Below are 20,692 nucleotides of genomic sequence, written 5' to 3'. Positions count from 1 at the left end.
GTGGCAAGAATAGAAGGCTGTCATAGGTTACAACAGGTCATTGAAAAGAGATCTAGAATTGGACTGAAGTGACAGATGGAGTTCAATCTGGAAAAGTGCTGTAACCCCCTGGGTCGCCTCAGGCTCACTCTAGGGGGAGCAACCTTCGGCCCCGCCAAACTGGGTAATCAGCTGGTGTGGATGCAGTGCGATGTCCCCACCTCGCCCAAAAACAGACAGTACACCATATGCGATTGAATGAGTACAATTTATAATGGTTACTATAACTAAGTGATTAATAACGATACAGTATATATGAAGAGAAAAAAATAAAGGCGCCAAACTTATCAAAGTCCAAACCACTTCGTGCACAACCGTTGGAGCTCAATTTCTGAAGTCTTCTGGCCACCATTCGATCCCCTCCGAACTCCTCGACTCGCAGCTCAGGACCCTCCGAGTGGTCAACCAAGCACATCTAGCTTCATCCCCCCACCTCGGAGAACTTCCCGGCCTCGGACCCCCGCTTGGGGTCCGACCTTCGCCCAACTTACAGCATTGCGTCCTCTCTCTCGACCCCCTCGCGCCGATCTCCCCAAAAGCCCGTCAACAAAAGCTTACAGACTCAGAAGAAAGTACATTAATCCCCATTTGGTTTACAAAGGAATACCATTCTCGTTATCAGTAAATTAGCATTCCTGCTAGTTAACAAAAAGAAGAAACCCTTTCCCAACAGTAACAAAGAAAAAAGAAGAAACCCCCTTTACCCTCTTCCTCTACCAAATAAAAGTCATGTCCTCATGACTATTAAATAACTCGCCACCTTTCCTGCCAACACACCGTAACCCAAGCACAAACAGTGACATCTCCTCCCCACACAGTAAACCTCACGCCCTGTTTTTCAGGCGCTACTTAGGCCAACTATCTGGGAGTTCCCTAACCTTTCTGAGACCTCCGTACCCCCTCCCCTAAACCCTTCAGGCTCAGACACAACTGGGGATACCTTGGGCCCACTACCAACTCCTCTCTCAACCTCTCACTCATGCCCCACACTGCACACAGCTAACTCTCCCCGCTACACCTGACTCAATGGGAGAAGGGCCAAAGGTCTCTTCCTCAATCAAGGGAAAGTCAGCAAAAGGCAGCATGTACCACACATCCAGCACATCATCCACCGAATCTGTATTCTTCCTCATTTCTGTGATCGGTAGCTGCTGTTTGATCTTCTCCAAACGGAAACACGTGGCCTGCACTGCTCCCGCAGTCTCTTCAGCCTCCTGTTCAGTATTCACTGCACTTCTCTCCAGCTTTTTCTTCCTCATGACTTCTTCCAGATCAACTTTCAGGTTTTGCACTTCATTTGAACTGTCGATGGTCATCTTCAGGTTCCCTTCAAGCTTCCGCTTCTCTCTTCTGAGATTTCTTCACCTCCGCAAACTCCCCTCTCCGGGTTCTCAGTTTGCTATTACCCTCAGTCAGACAACTTTCTTCATTCTCTCCACTTGTAAATCTTCCGAATGGTTCCAGATCACTTTCTCCAGTCTCTCCGTCTTCATTTCGTAGAGACAGTCACTCATGAGCTGCGACCTTCGCCAGCCCTGGCACGTGTCCAGAAAACACTTGAACTCGGTAGTTCTCAGCTGCTCCTGCAACAACCTCACTTCATATTCTCCTGAGGCAAATCCAAATACCAAGAGATCATCCACATACACCAAAACTCCAAACGCCTCCACATCCCCTATGGTCTTCCACCTGCCCCGCAGGAAGGTTGCAAGGGCTCCAGATATGCCCTGTGGCATCTTTTCGGACCCGAAGACTCCTAGGGAATTTATAACGGCCGTCTTCTCCTTGTCGGCCCCACTCATCGGGATCTGGCAACATCCACTCCTCAGATCCAGCACCTTAAACCACTTCACATCACTCAGACAGGCCATCGCCTCTCTGGCCCTCAGGGCCATATTCTGGTCACTGACAGTGCGCCTCTTCAACGCAATATAATCCATACACACGCTGCCTACGTCTTCCACGGCTGTAGGGGCCAGTCGCCGCAACCTCTCTCTCTCCGAGGTGTCTTCAGCAGTCAACTCCCCTCCCTCGTGGTATTTCGCAGCGTCCACTAAGAGGGTCTCACCCTCAGATACTTCCCCCAGGCTCTTGTACCACCACTGGCTCTTGTTTGAATTTGGTATCGGCCCAATGCTGCTACACACGTCCGCACAAGCAGCTCAAAACTCTGGGTGCATCAACAATGCCTCCAAACAGCGCTCACCCGCCTCCTCCGGGCAGGCCCCCAAGCGCACCAGCAGGATATTGGTTCTCTCTAGAACAGAAACGCTGCCCGTCTCAACAGGGTCCAGACACATCAGCATTAACGATTCATGAACCTCAGTCTCCTCCACATTTGCCTCTAAGAACTCCATTTTCACTGACCAACAACCGTTGTCTGGATAATCACCGGCACTGGTACCCCAAATCTCCAGTGTCCTCAATGTCGTCAAGGGTAAATGCTTCCAATAATGGTTATGAAACAAACTGTACAGCAACTTAACCGGCGCCCCGGTGCCGAGGATGGCTTTAACTTGACTTCCATCCATCCGTAACAACACCTGTGCGCGTGGCCCCTCTAAGCCTTCAGGAATAGGGTCTGCTCCTTTCGGGAGTTCGTTGGTACATTGCTGGGAATGTGCTCCCCCAGAGACCCCAAGCTGTTCCCCACTGGGCCTCCTCTAAGTTTCCCGACACCTCTTGAATCAACGGAACAACTGATCCCCTTGACAGATCCCCTTGGCATCACAAGCAACTTATCTGCCCCCCAGGCAAAAAGGGATACACTAAAAACTTCCCACCAATCTCCTGCCACGGATATGATAAGCACCCCAGCTGCGGCATTTGACTTCCAGTCGAACCACACGCATTTTCCCACACTTTCCCAGAACTGGCAGCGGTCACTTCGAGGTAATTGCGCCCGACAGTTCTAACAAAGTCACCAGCCCGCCTACTCAAACTTTCAACCCGTCCCTGTCGCTTTTCCTCAGCCAAGCACTGCCACTCACCCAACAACTGAGAGGTCTGCTCCGCCCACACCTCCGCCCCTTTAGGGCTGGATATTATTCCAACAACCAGGCGGAGCTCACCACTGCTGAAACATCCCAACCTGTCACTCCTCACTCCCCAAACAGTACGGACAGCCCATGGTCCCACCACCATTTCGCCAGCACTAGTCGGAACTCGAACAATGACCTCCAGGCTACCAACAGTAGCCTCCCCACCCAACACACACGCAGTGATAACCAGCAATCGCACACCCACAAAGGCACACCAGCTCTTCACCGCAGACACAATTTAAAGAGGGTGATCACACAGCTTCCACAGAAATCAATCCCGGACAAGCCCCCACAATGTAACCCCCGGGTCGCCTCAGGCTCGCTCAGCTTATTCTCGTCTAGGGGGAGCAGCCTTCGGCCCCGCCAAACTGGGTAATCAGCTGGTGTGGATGCAGTGTGATGTCCCCGCCTCGCCCAAAAACAGACAGTACACCATATGCAATTAAATGAGTACAATTTATAAAGGTTACTATAACTAAGTGATTAATAATGATACAGTATATATGAAGAGAAAAAAATAAAGAAAAGGCGCCAAACTTATCAAAGTCCAAACCACTTCGTGTACAACCGTTGGAGCTCAATTTCTGAAGTCTTCTGGCCACCATTCGATCCCCTCTGAACTCAACTCGCAGCTCAGGACCCTCCGAGTGGTCAACCAAGCACATCTAGCTTCATCCCCCCTCCTCGGAGAACTTCCCGGCCTCGGACCCCCACTTGGGGTCCGATCCTCGCCCAACTTACAGCATTGCGTCCTCTCTCTCGACCCCCTCGCGCTGATCTCCCCAAAAGCCCGTCAACAAAAGCTTACAGACTCAGAAGAAAGAACATTAATCCCCATTTGGTTTACAAAGGAATACCATTCTCGTTACCAGTAAATTAGCATTCCTGCTAGTTAACAAAAAGAAGAAACACTTTCCCAACAGTAACAAAGAAAAAAGAAGAAATCCCCTTTACACTGCCAAGTGATACACTTTGAGAGGTTGAATTTGAAAGCTGAGTACAGGTTTAAAGGCAAGATTCTTAGCAGTTTGAAGGAACAGAGGGATAAAGCTACCCCACATTGCCACAGAAGTTGACAGGGTAGTTAAGAAAGTGTATGATGGGTTGGTCTTCATTAATCGTGGGATTGAATTCAAGTGCCATGAGATAACATTGCAGCTCTATTGAACCCTATAGACCACACTTGGAACACTGTGTTCAGTTCTGGTTGCCTCATTACAGGAGGATGTAGAAGTTTTAGAGAGGGTACGGAGGAGATTTAGCAGGACACTGCCTGGATTAGAAAGCGTACCTTATGAGGAAAGATTGAGCGAGCTACAATTTTGGAGTGAAGGTGGATGAAAGGTGACTTGATAGAGGTGTAGAAGATAATAAGAGTCATTGATAGAGTGTACAACTAACACTTTTTTCGCCCAAGGTAAAAATGGCTAATTTTAAACTGATTGCTGGGAAGCATACATTAGAGATATTTAAGGAACTCTTTGATACATAGATGGATGAAAGATGAATGGAGAGCTATGCTTGGGGCTGCATTAGATTGACCTTTATGGGCCAAAGGGCATCTACTATGCTGAACTGTTCCATGTTCAAACCACTAAACAAACTATCAGCTTGATGAAGCTAACAGACAGGACTACATTCATGTTAAACAGCTACTGTAAATGGATCCGATCAAAGTCTGCAGTTCCACCAGGTCCAAAGATAGGGGTGGAGAACTAAATTGTAATCACAGAAAAATGCCTAATCCTAGCAGTGCCTGAATCCCAAAGATACTGTGGAGGATTTATCTTGACCTGTTCCTCAGACTTTCACCACAAAAGCCAGACATAAACCAACATGAAAATATCACATAATTTAAAGAAACAGTTCAGTACATTGGCCTCATCAAAATCTATGGATCTCTGCATCAGTGCATTTGAGCTTATAACCAGTGCTCCAAAATTATCTATCAAACAAGCTGTTCCTGCATGGCTAAAATATTTTGATTTAACTAACAATGGAGCTAAATGCCAATAAATACCCCACTCATAAAAGAACGAATCTTAATGAGCCAGTAACAGCACAATCAATCAACAATTACTCAGTATAATTTACCTACTTAGTAACGGATGTAGAAATCTGGCCCCTTATCTCTGCACTCTCTTTCATTGTTTTACTTAACAAGTTTGCATCAACCTCTGGCTTAAAATTATTCAAAGATGTAATTTTCACTCCAACATGATAAAGTGGATTCTAAAGATTCATGACCATTAGGAAAAAAAACTCATCTCTTTCTTAACTGGGTAACTCATTTAAAAAAATCAAGTTCCAGATTATACTAAAAGGAAATAAAGCATGCTCTCCACATTCACCTTCTCCATCAAATCCCCTTTTTATTCATCTAAATATTAATATTAGTGGATACTAGCCCAGCCTGTCAATCTTTCCTCTAATGATAACTCATTCATTTCCACTATGTCTTGTAAGCCTTCTCTGAATGGCTTTGAATGCATTAACATCCTTCCTTAAGTAAGATCTATACAGTACACAATAGCCTAAATGAGGTATCACCAATGCCTTATAACTGACAACTGCTTTTATATTCCATTCCCCTGGCAATAAAAAAACTAGGGTTGTTAGCTTTCCTAATTACTTCTTGTACCTGCATTCCAGCCTATTACAAATCATGGACTGGGACACTTAGATCCCTTTGTATTTGAGGGATCTGCAGTCTCTCACTATCTAGGTAATATGATATTTTACTTTTCCTACCAAAATAGACAATTTCACATTTTGTTACATTAAACCCCATTTTTCTGATTTTTGTCTTCTTACTTGACCTACCTACATCCCTGCATGACCATCCTCTTCACAATTTAATTGCCTAACTACCTTCCTACACATTTAGCCACCACATCTTTGACTTCTTCATAAAGTCATAAATATAAATTGTAAAGAAAATTTGAGGTCCCAGTACCAATTCCCAAGGTACTCGGCTCTTTAAATCTTGCCAAAATAGATAAAAAAAACCATTTATGCATGCTCTGAATTTCCTGATGGACATCCAATTTATATTTATACCAACTTGCAATTTCCTACACCATGACGTTTTAATGTCTGAAGCCACCTTTGATTTGCCACCACATCAATGTCTTCTAGAAATCTCAGTACATCCACCAATTCTCTATCCAGATTACATTGTTTCTTCAAAACATCTCTAATAAATTAATTTCTTTGTCAATAAACCATATTGGTTTTGTCTGTTTCACCTTTTCCAAGAGCACTGCTATCATAAATTTAGTAATAGCTTCTACCATTTTCCCATTTTGATCTAACTGGTTTGTATGTTCCACCTCCTCCGTAACCTGGATCAACACATTGACATCGTGTGGAGGCTTGCATGCTTCAAGGACTCCATCAGACGATGCCAATTCAGGACCACCCATGTTGGAACGGCTGTGGACGAGATGCCAAATGAAGATTGATCCAACTCCGGCTCCTGAACAGACAGGCTCACGGGCCATGCCATAGGAAACAACAAAAAAATACTTCCCACCTTCCTATCTCCTTTTTGAATGAAGGAGTTACTTTTACTATTTTCCAATCCAATGGAATGGTACCCAAAACCAGAAAAATAAAGGGCAAGTGTTTGAGATCTTTAGGATTAAGAAATGTTTTTATTGGAGTGATGTAAAGAAAACATTTCCATCCCAAGGACAAGATTATCGAAGTACCTTTATTCGGATCTTGTTTGAAGACAAAACTCACTCGGGTACAGATGCATTCAATAAAAAGCTAGACAACCAAGAAAGGTATCGAGACATCTTGATGTACAACATGAAGTTGTTCAGTTTAACAAATTTTCTTGAATAAATGGTTTATTTCTCTGCTGAAATAGTAGTAGTAATTGTGGCATGTTACTGCCGATCAATAATCTTTTGTTTCAAGTTAAATCAATACTTATTTATTTTCTCATGCACAATTTGTAGCAAATGTCCATTTTCAAAGTTGCTTTGTTCTGAAAGCAAATGGATAAAATATATTTCCTTTGAAATTAGATCACAAAACACAAATTTCTGTGCACCACATATTGCCATAAGAACATCACAAGTGTAAACTCTTACTGTAATTTGAGAAATCCATATATTTCATTCCAGTTCCTCTGTGTAAGTGCTCCGCAACACATTGAGGACCCAGGTCAGACTGGCATTGAATAACGTGCAATTACCTTTACTTGTATTGGAGATGTACCGAAGTAGTATGAATTCAGGATGCCTGCAAGCCCTACTTCTGAGCAACCCTTTCTTCTGTGCACCATCATTTCCACCTTCCTGACTGATAAGCTACAGAACCTGGGTCTCTGTATCTCCCTCTGTAATTGGATCCTCAACTTCCTAACCAGAAGACAACAATCTGTGCGGATTGGTAATTATATCTCCTCCATGCTGACGATCAACACTGGTGCACTACAGGGATGTGTGCTTAGCCCACTGCTCTACTCTCTCTACCCATGACTGTGTGGCTTGGTATAGCCCAAATGCAATCTATAAATTTGCTGATGATACAACCACTGTTGGCAGAATCTCCGATGGAGATGAGAGGGTGCACAGGAGTGAGATATACCAATTAGCTGAGTGGTGTTGCAGCAACAGCCTTGGACTCAACATCAGTAAGACCAAAGTGCTGATTGTGGACTTCAAAAACGGTAGGAATCAAAAGGGAACACAAACCAATCCTCATAGAGGGATCAGAAGTGAACAATTTCAAGTTCCTGATCAAGATCTCTGAGGAACTAACCTGGTTCCAAGATATAAAGAAGGCAAGAGTGCAGGTATATTTCATTATTTGAGGAGATTTAGTTTGTCACCTAAAACACTTGAAAACTTCTACAGATGTGGAGAGCATTCTGTCAACTTGCAACACTGTCTGCTACGAGGGAGCTACTGCACAGGATCAAAAGCTACAGAAAATAGTCAAATTAGTCAGCTCCATCTTGGGTACTAGCCTCTATAATATTCAAGCCATCTTCAAGGAGTGATGGCTCAGAGAGGCAGTGACCATTATTGAGGACCCCCAACACCCAGGACATGCCCTCTTCTCATTGTTACCATCAGAAAGGAGGTACCGAAGCCTGAAAGCACACATTCAATGATTCAGGAACAGCTTCTTCCCCTCTGCCATCTCATTTCTGAATGGACATTGAACCCATGAATACTACTTCACTTTTTAAAAGACTATTTCTGTATTTGCACTACTTTTAATTTAAATGTTTAATATACATATATACTTACTAAAATTGATTTATTTATTTTCTATACTGTCATGTACTGCACAGTCCTGCTGCTGCTAAGTTAACAAATTTCATGACATATGCCAGTGATATTAACTGATTTTGATTCTCATGAGAAGGTTGAAAACCACTGCTGGGAAATCAGCTCTGAAAGGTCCTCTTTATGTTAACTAATTACAATAAAGAGGACCTTCATTTATGTTGAAGCTAAGTTAACAAACATTCTCCTCCTTCTGCACCCTCCCCAGTACTAAACATCATGCATCTCCAAGCTCAACTCAAGCTCAGTCTTCAACTCAACTCAACCTAGCCAGCATTTATTAGTGGCAGTTAAATATCCTGACTTATCTTCCCAATTCCACGATGCTCCCCCTCACCCAAGACCAATTCAGACCCAGTGCTGAAGTTGGCCTTGCCTAATTTACCTTTGATGGAAATGCATTCTCTTGCACAAAGGCCAATAGTCCAGTACAATGGGCATTACCAGATTTCCAAGTCACAGGCCCATGTTCAAAACAATTGCAGGTGGTCATACAACAGATGTTGAAAAGCCCCTACTAACACCAAGAAAAATTCAGGAATTTGCATTCTAAGTAAAAACCCTTAAATTCTACTTTTTCCTGAAAGTATGTGCAGAAATACTTATGCATAAACAATGCAAAACTGCAGATGGCCATTAACTTTCCTATATGACTTCAGATTTCTAGTTTCATTCAATTCATGGTATTAAATATACTGAACTCAATTCAGTCAGTACTTAGACTGAATCTTATTCAATGCAATGAAAATATTCATATCTCAAAATTATATTTGCTGTTAATATATTCTCATGATAATCATGATACATTGCCGCAATTCCTAATATTGTCAACAGTTCAATAAATAACTTTTTATGATGGTTTTGGACAAGAGGAAAACTAATCAGATTAAGGAAATGAAATAGTGGAATCGTTCATAGCCTCCTAGACCAGGGGTGGGCAAACTTTTTGACTTAAGGGCCACAAAGGGTTCTAAAATTTGACAGGGGGGCCGGACCAGGAGCAGATGGACGGAGTGTTTTGGTAATACATCTCATAAGAGAAAATAAAATATCATGGGATATGTAGAAAACATGTGCTTTAATTTCAATTGAAAATGAACAAATGCATTACAACAAAATATCTGTCTTTGAAGTCCCATGGTACTTAGCTATTTATTGAAATGACTTTTAAAACACTGAAAATTAAATGAATAAAATACAGCTTTTTTTAATAGTAAGTTATTATTTTAAAGCACTGAAAATTCTGTTAACCTTCAAGATATTATCATCGTCACTCTCCTCCTGACTGACTTTATTTCAAAAACGGTAGGAGATGCAGGTCTACTTGTCCTGCTCCTTCTTATTCAATTGTCCTCTGTGCCAAAACTCAACAACGACCCGCACAATGACAGAACAGTGAGAGCGCGCCAGTATGCGGAGCGCGTTATTTGATCTGGAGCGCATTTTTTATTTTGAGAACGTACGTGCACCTGCGCACTACTCATGTCCATCACTTAACAGAAATGACATGTAACATGTAAGGCTTATTGAAAAAAATATTTTCAAATGCATTTTTTACATAACACAACGAAGAAACTTATTTTTAATTTCAGTGGGAACAGTGTTGTTGGTCTCCCTTTTTAGCCAGCGCATCAAAGTCTGGATTTAGTTTTGTTGTGGCGATTCTCAGGATGGATCTGAGGTGTTGGTCAGTTAACTTGGATCTGTGGCTGGCTTTGTTGATGTTCATGACGCTGAGCGCCTGTTCACACAAATAGGTCGAGCCGAACAAAGAGTAAAGCGCAAATGTGGAGTAATACGCTGCACCTCAACAAAGGTCAATGTGTAGCGGTGTGCTACATGCAGCGCTAAAATTACGACACGGAGTCGATAACTGCAGTCGAAGAAAAAAACATTATTCGAGTGTAAAGAGGGTTTCTTCTTTTTTGTTAACTAGCAGGAATGCTAATTTACTGATAACGAGAATGGTATTCCTTTGTAAACCAAATGGGGATTAATGTTCTTTCTTCTGAGTCTGTAAGCTTTTGTTGACGGGCTTTTGGGCAGATCGGCGCGAGGGGGTCGAGAGAGAGGACGCAATGCTCTAAGCTGGGCGAGGATCAGACCCCAAAGGGGGGTCCGAGGCCGGGAGATTCTCCGAGGGGGGGGGGGATGAAGCTAGATGTGCTTGGTTGACCACGCGGAGGGTCCTGAGCTGTTTGGAGAGTCCGAGGAGTTCGGAGGGTCCTGAGCTGCGAGTCGAGGAGTTCGGAGGGGATCGAATGGTGGCCAGAAGACTTCAGAAATTGAGCTCCAACGGCTGTGCACGAAGTGGTTTGGACTTTGATAAGTTTGGCGTCTTTTCTTTAATTTTCTCTTCATATATACTGTATCGTTATTAATCACTTAGTTATAGTAACCTTTATAAATTGTACTCATTTAATCGCATATGGTGTACTGTCTGTTTTTGGGTGAGGCGGGGACCTCACACAGCATCCACACCAGCTGATTACCCAGTTTGGCGGGGCCGAAGGCTGCTCCCCCTAGACAAGAACGAGCTGAGCGAGCCTGAGGCGACCCAGGGGGTTACATTGTGGGGTGCTCGTCCGGGATTGATTTCTGTGGAAGCTGTGTGATCACCCTCTTTAAATTGTGTCTGCGGCGAAGAGCTGGTGTGCCTTTGTGGGTGATTGCTGGTTATCGCTGCGTGTGTGTTGGGTGGGGTGGCTGCTGTTGTTAGCCTTGAGGTCGTTGTTCGAGTTCCAACTAGTGCTGACGAAATGGTGATGGGACCATGTGTTGTCCGTACTGTTTGGAGAGTGAGGAGTGACAGGTTGGGATGTTTCAGCAGTGGTGGGCTCCGCCCGGTTATTGGAATAATGTCCAGCCCTAAAGGGGCGGAAGCGTGGGCGGAGCGGACCTCTCAGTTGTTGGGTGAGTGGCAGTGCTTGGCTGAGGGAAAGCGACAGGGACGGGTTGAAAGTTTGAGTAGACGGGCTGGTGACTTTGTTAGAACTGTCGGGCGCAATTACCTCGAAGTGACCGCTGCCAGTTCTGGGAAAGTGTGGGAAAATGCGTGTGGTTTGACTGGAAGTCAAATGCCGCAGCTGGGGGGCTTATCATATCCGTGGCAGGAGATTGGTGGGAAGTTTTTAGGGTATCCCTTTTTGCCTAGGGGGGCAGATAAATTGCTTGTGGTGCCAAGGGGATCTGTCAAGGGGATCAGTTGTTCCGTTGATTCGAGAGATGTCGGGAAACTTATAGGAGGCCCAGTGGGGGAACGGCTTGGGGTCTCTGGGGGAGCACGTTCCCAGCAATGTACCAAGGAACTCCCGAAAGGAGCAGACTCTATTCCTGAAGGCTTAGAGGGGCCATGCGCACAGGTGTTGTTACGGATGGATGGAAGTCAAGTTAAAGCCATCCTCGGCACCGGGGCGCCGGTTAAGTTGCTGTACAGTTTGTTTCATAACCGTTATTGGAAGCATTTACCCTTGGCGACATTGAGGACACTGGAGATTCGGGGTACCAGTGCCGGTGATTATCCAGACGACGGTTGTTGGTCAGTGAAAATGGAGTTCTTAGAGGCAAATGTGGAGGAGACTGAGGTTCAGGAATCGTTAATGCTGATGTGTCCGGACCCTGTTGAGACGGGCAGCGTTTCTGTTCTAGAGAGAACCAATATCCTGTTGGTGCGCTTGGGGGCCTGCCCGGAGGAGGTGGGTGAGCGCTGTTTGGAGACATTGTCGATGCACCCAGGGTTTCGAGCTGCTTGTGCGGACATGTGTAGCAGCATTGGGCCGATACCGAATTCAAACAAGAGCCAGTGGTGGTACGGCCTGGGGGAAGTATCTGAGGGTGAGACCCTCTTAGTGGACGCTGCGAAATACCACGAGGGAGCGGAGTTGACTGCTGAAGACACCTCGGAGAGAGAGAGGTTGCGGCGACTGGCCCCTGAAGCCGTGGAAGACGTAGGCAGCGTGTGTGTGGATTATATTGCGTTGAAGAGGCGCACTGTCAGTGACCAGAATATGGCCCTGAGGGCCGAAGAGGCGATGGCCTGTCTGAGTGGTGCGATGTGGTTAAGGTGCTGGATCGGAGGAGTGGATGTTGCCAGATCCCGATGAGTGGGGCCGACAAGAAGACGGCCGTTATAAATTCCCTAGGAGTCTTCCGGTCCGAAAAGATGCCACAGGGCATATCCGGAGCCCTTGCAACCTTCCTGCTGGGCAGGTGGAAGACCATAGGGGATGTGGAGGCATTTGGAGTTTTGGTGTATGTGGATGATCTATTGGTATTTGGATTTGCCTCAGGAGAATATGAAGTGAGGTCGTTGCAGGAGCAGCTGAGAACTACCGAGTTAAAGTGTTTTCGGGACACGTGCCAGGGCTGGCAAAGGTCGTGAGTGACTGTCTCTACGGAATCAAGTTTGAAATGAAGACGGAGAGACTGGAGAAAGTGATCTGGAACCATTCGGAAGACTTACAAGTTGGAGAGAATGAAGAAAGTTGTCTGACTGAGGGTAATAGCAAACTGAGAACCCGGAGAGGGGAGTTTGCGGAGGTGAAGAAATTACAGACGAATCTCAGCAGAGAGAAGCGGAAGCTTGAAGGGAACCTGAAGATGACCATCGACAGTTCAAATGAAGTGCAAAACCTGAAAGTTGATCTGGAAGAAGTCATGAGGAAGAAAAAGCTGGAGAGAAGTGCAGTGAATACTGAACAGGAGGCTGAAGAGACTGCGGGAGCAGTGCAGGCCACGTGTTTCCGTTTGGAGAAGATCAAACAGCAGCTACCGATCACAGGAATGAGGAAGAATACAGATTCGATGGATGATGTGCTGGATGTGTGGTACATGCTGCCTTTTGCTGACTTTCCCTCGATTGAGGAAGAGACCTTTGGCCCTTCTCCCATTGAGTCAGGTGTAGCGGGGAGGGTTAGCTGTGTGCAGTGTGGGGCATGAGTGAGAGGAGTTGGTAGTGGGCCCAAGGTATCCCCAGTTGTGTCCGAGCCTGAAGGGTTTAGGTGAGGGGGTACGGAGGCCTCAGAAGGGTTAGGGAACTCCCAGATAGTTGGCCTAAGTAGCGCCTGAGGAACAGGGCGTGAGGGTTACTGTGTGGGGAGGAGATGTCACTGTTTGTGCTTGGGTTACGGTGTGTTGGCAGGAAAGGTGGCGAGTTATTTAGTAGTCATGAGGACATGACTTTTATTTGGTGGAGGGAGAGTGTAAAGAGGGTTTCTTCTTTTTTGTTAACTAGCAGGAATGCTAATTTACTGATAACGAGAATGGTATTCCTTTGTAAACCAAATGGGGATTAATGTTCTTTCTTCTGAGTCTGTAAGCTTTTGTTGACGGGCTTTTGGGCAGATCGGCGCGAGGGGGTCGAGAGAGAGGACGCAATGCTCTAAGCTGGGTGAGGATCGGACACCAAAGGGGGGTCTGAGGCCGGGAGATTCTCCGAGGGGGGGGGGGGGGATGAAGCTAGATGTGCTTGGTTGACCACGCGGAGGGTCCTGAGCTGCGAGTCGAGGAGTTCGGAGGGGATCGAATGGTGGCCAGAAGACTTCAGAAATTGAGCTCCAACGGCTGTGCACGAAGTGGTTTGGACTTTGATAAGTTTGGCGCCTTTTCTTTAATTTTCTCTTCATATATACTGTATCGTTATTAATCACTTAGTTATAGTAACCTTTATAAATTGTACTCATTTAATCGCATATGGTGTACTGTCTGTTTTTGGGTGAGGCGGGGACCTCACACAGCATCCACACCAGCTGATTACCCAGTTTGGCGGGGCAGAAGGCTGCTCCCCCTAGACAAGAACGAGCTGAGCGAGCCTGAGGCGACCCAGGGGGTTACACGAAATCCCCAGCCTCACTTTTAAGCCTCCCTCAACCAGCCCCCCCCCCCCCCCCGTGCAGAGGCTCCAAAGCTCTGTGATCGCAAATCCCCACAGGCTATCTCCCTTAGCCGGAACGCTGACTAATTGTGAGCCGGTTCGGATGTGCCAGGAAATGGGTCGCCACAAATGTATATAGAGTGCGTCATCTATTGGGAAAACGCCAGAATTGCAGGGAAAAAACGTTAACAAGGTTTATTAATATAATTTCATCAAGTTCTGCGGGCCGGATTAAAAAGCTTAAAAAGCATATGGCCCGCGGGCCGTAGTTTGCCCATGCCTGTCCTAGACCAATGAACAGTGTTAATGAATGATCTCTCCATAATGCTGTAGTATTGTTATGAGCCCCAAGAAAAGCAAGAGCTATCACTCTTTCTGATCCTGAGATAACTGTGCTACCAACCTAAACAAAGCTGATTAACAGAAAGGAATTTCAAAAACAAATCCACAACTATTAAATAGATCTTCTTAGGAATGGCTCCTTTGGAAACATAACTTTTTAAGATTGCTTCAATTACTTGCACATTTTTCCTGATTTTTTAAAAAAGTAGTATTTAGTAACTTCAGCTGCCATTTACTACCAAACTAAAAAATGATCCTGATTAGAAATATCCTTTGCAGAAGCATTACAAAAAATCTAAAGCTTTCAAGCCTTAGATTTGACACGTTACTTGTGGAATGGTAGATCAAAAAAATATATGGTTATGTTTATACACTTAAAAAGCACTATAACATACAAATCAGTGGAGCTTACCTTGTACATTTCTTTCCCAAACAGGTGATCCCATACTTGCCTTTGAACATCCCAGTTAACCAAATATCCCTAAGGTGAGAAATGTTATTTAACATCATGCAAATACATGCAATGAAACAAAATACTATCAAACACTTCTAAGGGAACTTTTATATTACAAGTTAAACACAACTGATCAAAATTGTCAAATTAGAAAGTTACTCAAAATAAATTTGTCAAAGTGAAAATGAAGTGAACTAACAACCTAAAAAACCTTTTACCTCGTCTCTACTTGCTCTTTTCCCCACAATAACTTTAATGAGGTTATCACCATCTGACTACCAGAGCAAACAGTAGATCACAATTAACAGTTGTACAACCACAGCTGGACAGCAATCTGCCCATATGAAACATGTGCTTCTGTGGCTGCACATGCACATTGACAATCTGGAAGCACACCTTCATTCTGCCATTTAGAAATACCCTTTTTGTTATAAAAACATGTTCCACATTACATTCAATCTGCCATGTTCTTGTCCACTCAGTCCTACTCACAATTCTACTAGTGTCGTACACTACCACTGGCAGATGTGGAAATATATTTTTGTTCTTAGCCAAATCAGTGATACATTTTGCAAATAACCCAGACACATACATGGATCATTCAGATAATCTATTAACCTTAAATTCTAATCCAAGAAAATCCATACCATTTGCTTTCCGCACAATTACTAATTCTCAAATGCAATTATTTATAAAAGTGGCTGAGTTTACAGAAGCAGCACATATTGAACGATATTTATTTACTATTGAGATACACAACGGAATAGGCCCTTCCGGTCCATCAAGCTGCACCACCCAGCAACTCGATTCAACCCTAATCACAGGACAACTTACAATAACCAATTAATCTACCAACTGGTACATCTTTGGTCTGTGCTCTTCTCACACACACAAGAGGACACACTACAGGCTGCAATTGTTCAGTTCGTCAAGGATGCTAGGGCTTTTGGGTTAATGGTCAAAACAATGATCCTCCATCAGGAACCCCCTTGAGATGTTTACAACTCACCTTGGATCACCATTGACGACCACCCTCTCACCATGGTTGAGCAGTTCACTTACCTGGACAGCATTATCTCCAATGACACCACAGTAGTTACGGACATTGACAATTGACTCCCCAGAGCCAGCAGTACTTTTGAGCACCTCCAGAAATGGGTGTGGACGGCCCACCAACTGTGTCTGTCCATAAAACCCAGGTGCACAGGACTGCCATTGTCCCAACACTGCTATACGGCTCAGAATCCTAGGTCAAGCTAATCTGGGTGCTCGAGCACTTCCATCAGCGCTGCCTCCGCTCCCTCATGGTTATCAGCTGGCAGGATCGTGTCTCCCAACAATGAGGTCCTGGAGAAAGCTCAACTTCCTACCTGCAGAGCTCAAGCAGCTCTGCTGGCCAGGCCACATGTCTCACATGGACAACTCCTGGTTATGGAAAGTAGTACTCTACGGAAAACTCTCTCACGGTAAGAGAGATTGTGGTGCCTCTTGTGTTTAAGAGGCAGAAGAACCAACTTTAACAGCAGCTCTCTCTGACAAATATCAAGGTCAACGGGTGGTAGCAGCTGGCTTGTGAGAGACTGCAGGAGAACACTGATCCATAAAGCAGCCAAGAATTTTGAGGAATCCAGAACAGCAACTGCTGAAGAGGAGATGCAGGAAGGATCCTACTGCCCAAGTGCCCACATCCAGCTTTTCCTGTGTCCCTGCTGCTCCAGAGTCTGCAGATCCAGAATTGGCCTTGACAGTCCCCAACGATTCTGCCATCACTCCTGAGGTTGCTTCTTCTCTCATGATTTTTGCAAGCGAAGAACCAGCTTCATTTTCAAGTAACTCACCTCTACTGCATTCTTTATTTCAAAAGGCCCTGGCATATTAGCAATCTACACACCAATCTCACTATCCACCACATCCTTCTCCTTTATTAAAGCAAAGTATTGGAATTCTCCACCTCTAAGCACAAGTTCCTTCCTTTACCCTTGAGTAAACCTACTCCCTTCCTATTTTTTCTTCAAGTCCTTGATACATGTATAGAATGCCCTATGATTCTGTTTAATCCTTGGTGAGCACTCCCGGTGTGGCCTTCTGTACATCAGTGAGAATCGACGTAGATTAGAAGATTACTTCACTGAACACCTTCACTCCGTCCACTAGAAAAAGTGGGATCTCCCAGTGGCCACCCATTTCAATTCTACTTCCCAGTTGCATTCTGACATGTCAGTCCACAGCTTCCTCTACTGCCATGATGAGGCTATCAGGTTAGAGAAGCAACACCTTATATTCCACCTGGGCAGCCTCCAACCTGATGGCACGAACATTGATTTCTTAAACTTCCAGTAATTGCCCCCCACTCTCCTTCACCATACCACATTCCCATTTTTCTCTCTCACCCATTTCCTCACCTGATTCTGGAGCTCCTCCCCATCGCCTTTCTTCCATGACCTGCTGTCCTTTCCAATCAGATTGCCCCTTCTCCAGCCTTTTATCTCTTTCACCAATCAACTTCCCAGCTATTTACTTCACCCCTCCCTCTCCCAGTTTCACCCATCACCTTGCGCTTCTCTCTTCACTCCCCCACCTTTTAAATCTATTCAAGGGGGATGAAATGAAAAAGTACAAATATTTTCAAAGGCTATAGCAATGGGGTTGGTGATATAGGAAGGTCAGGGAGGAATCTGACATCAAAGCTAAGAATTTTAAAATAAAGTGTTTAACTGGAAGCCAGTAGCAGCCATGGGTGTGATGCAGAGAGCGGAGTTGGTGCCAGTTAGGACACGAACTGCAGAATTTTGGATAGTCATAAGTTGGCCAAGGGTAGAACAAAACAGGCCATCTGGAAATGTGTTGAAATTGTCAAGGCTAAAAGTAATAATGGTGTGAAAGAATTTTACAGCAATAAATGAGCTACAGAAGAGATGATGTCGAGTAATGCCACAGGAGAGGAAATAAACAGTCCTAGTGAAGGCATGGAAAACTGGTGAAAAGCTTATCCACAGGCCAAATCTGACACCACGGTCGTAAAAGATAATCCAAAAATTATGAAAATAATCTACCTTTATATAGATTGTAGAAACCAAACAAAGAGCAATAGTGTGGAGGGCAACTTCATGCAATGTTCATACGAGAGTGCTTTCTAGCTCAATTTAAAAGAAACCAAGTATGGTTCAATCACAAGCAAGAGAAAATCTGCAGATGCTGAAAATCCAAGCAACACACACAAAGTACTGGAGGAACTCAGTAGGTCAGCCAGCATATATGGAAAAGAGTAAACAGTCAACATTTTGGGTCAAAACCCTTCATCAGGACAGGAGATAAAAGATGAGAAGTCAGAGCAATAATGTGGAGAAGGGGAGGAAGAAAGTACAATGTATAAGGTAATAGGGTGAAACCAGGTAAGGGGGAGAGGTGAAATGAACAGCAATGAAATTGATTGATGAAAGCGAAAGGGCTGGAGAAGGGGAAATCTGACAGGAGAGGGCAGAAGGCCATGGAAGAAAGGGAAGGGGTAGGTTACTTCCTGGGGACATGTCTCACTTCACAATTCCCTATTCACATATACCTCTCTCACATTATCTCCTTACCTGCTCATCTCCTCCCCCTTCCCCTTCTTCTGTGGTCTTCTGTCCTCTCCTTCAGATTTCCCTTTCTCCGACCAATCAAGTTGATTGCTCTTCACCTCACCTGTCTCCCTCACTCGGTTTCACCAATCATCTTCTACATTGTACTTCTTCCTCCCTTCCCACCTTCTTATTTTGACTTTTCATCTTTACTCCCCGTCCCGATGAAGGGCCTTGACTCAAAACGCCAACTGCTTACTCTTTTCTGTAAATGCTGCAAGGCCTGCCAAGTTCCTGCAGCATTTTGTGTTAATTCTGTTTAATCTCACTTGTCAGATATATTCGCTTGCAAAAAAAAAATCACATGAACAAATTGTGTACATCTTTTGATGAGGAAACTGAGGGTGACCTAAAAACCTTCCTTAAAATAGTAGGAGGTCCAACAGAGCAGTCATAAAGAAAGGTTGGACTACACAGCCGTTTCTGCAGTAAAATCGAAAGAATACTGAAAAGTAATAGTTGCCAATGAAGGCGGGATTGATAAATCTCGGTTCTGATGTTACTTTGCTACAATTTCAATATCCTGCGCACAATACAGCGAACACAAAAAAATGACGTCTGCTTTTGACTAGAAACCCAATGATACCCGTGAGAATCCCTGGAGCCGAATGAGATAAGAGCGATTAGACATCAACGACCAATGAATTGGTGACTGTCAGCAAAAGATGGACAATGCTACGGGGCTTGCAAGATCTTTGTGGTCAGGTTTCTCTAAAGTAGCTGCAAGCGTCGTCACCGCAGGAAGTGAAACCCACGCACACTCACCTTCTGAAAGGGAAGAATATAATACAGACCCGAGGGATCCTTGATCTCATCTATCTGGTTGGCGGTGAAAGTTTTGAGTCGTGCAGTCCTCGAGCGAAACTGGCAATTAGGCAAAATGCTGCAAGAGGAAAGCATTGAATCAGACATCGGATGGAGGCCCAGAGAAAAGAGAGCCGGACGCTAGGGCCGCTTCTCCTGCAACGCACCTCACCCTCTCCTCACTGAAGCCGATCTTCGCTGTGCTGGCCCCGTTGTCCAGAACCAAGGTCGCCATCGTCCCATACGCCACCGCCGCCAAGCGACCAATCAGCAACTGTCCTCCTGTACGTCTACAATATCGTCCCCCGGCCGTCAACCATCTCTTGGCAGGTTCCACAGCTTGGAAATGTCCAGAATGGTGCATATTATGCGAGCATGACCTAGAACTTCAATTCCCAGGGGGCAATGCGAGGGGGTGCATCCTCCGGAGCGAAGTCGTCGCGCTGGAACCTGGTTAAACATAATTTCAGGAATAAAATATTCTCGCGTAACCCCGCGCCAAATTTGTATCTATATTGTTTATGGACGGCGTGAGGTCTAAACACAGAGAATAAATGAATGCCGTGTGCGACTTAGAAAGAGACTGCGTGTGTACGAAAGGAGCTACTAAGTGAGGTTGTACGATAGTTACGAGAGAAACTGACCCGCATGGCGGGAGATCATGTTCCTTAGTTCAGCAATTACCGGATTTACCAAAAGAGATTCCAGTGAGAGACGCAAAGTTCCCGCCATGGATAAACAAAGCCCTCCCGCACCTATGCGGTTTACAGACAATGTAACTGATAACTGGAAACGCTTCAAACAGCGATTTAGTATATATTTAGCTGCTAACGGAGCGGGAGGGACCGTTGATAAAGTGAAAAAGTCTATTTGTTATTTGATCACATATTGAAACCACACACACATACATACATTATATATATATATTTCTTCTTGAGTATTTTGTTGGCAGCCTCAATGCTAATGCAAATAGCTTTTCTATTTCTTTTGCAAACTTTCCTTATGCTGTGATGTGGCTTGCTCGGCAGATTTGAGAATTTTACTGGAAGTCTCAACCTCATTGCAGTCTGTGTCAATGAACTTGTTAATTTTGCAAGACATCAGATTCACAAGTGAGACAGCTGACTTCTGAATTCTGTCTTAATGTGACGCACCGTGCTGAATGCCCTTTCTACATCACAATTAAGATTTGGCAGCACCAAAAGCAGCTTCAT

At 44.7% G+C, this 20,692-nt stretch overlaps 1 protein-coding gene across 2 annotated transcripts in view; it reads right to left on the bottom strand.

Annotated features, from left to right (window-relative positions):
* actr6 (actin related protein 6) overlaps positions 1–19,879 on the bottom strand; it is a 47,983-nt gene extending 28,104 nt beyond the window's left edge. The window contains exons 1-3 of one of the 2 annotated variants that reach the window (XM_059987533.1): positions 19,651–19,879; positions 19,440–19,557; positions 15,016–15,084 (exon numbers count right to left, since the gene is read on the bottom strand). In XM_059987533.1, coding sequence (XP_059843516.1) covers positions 15,016–15,084; positions 19,440–19,557; positions 19,651–19,721 — 258 coding nt within the window. In that variant the 5' untranslated portion in view covers positions 19,722–19,879. Of the gene's footprint in view, positions 1–15,015; positions 15,085–19,439; positions 19,558–19,645 lie in introns of both variants that reach the window. The other variant, XM_059987532.1, reaches the window with a different exon arrangement.
* Between the last annotated feature and the right edge of the window lie 813 nt (positions 19,880–20,692).

The sequence above is a fragment of the Hypanus sabinus genome, chromosome 13 (assembly GCF_030144855.1).
Source record: "Hypanus sabinus isolate sHypSab1 chromosome 13, sHypSab1.hap1, whole genome shotgun sequence".
Taxonomy (NCBI): domain Eukaryota; kingdom Metazoa; phylum Chordata; class Chondrichthyes; order Myliobatiformes; family Dasyatidae; genus Hypanus; species Hypanus sabinus.
The sequence above is the reverse complement of the archived record's forward strand: the minus strand, read 5'-3'. Positions and strand labels throughout refer to the sequence as shown.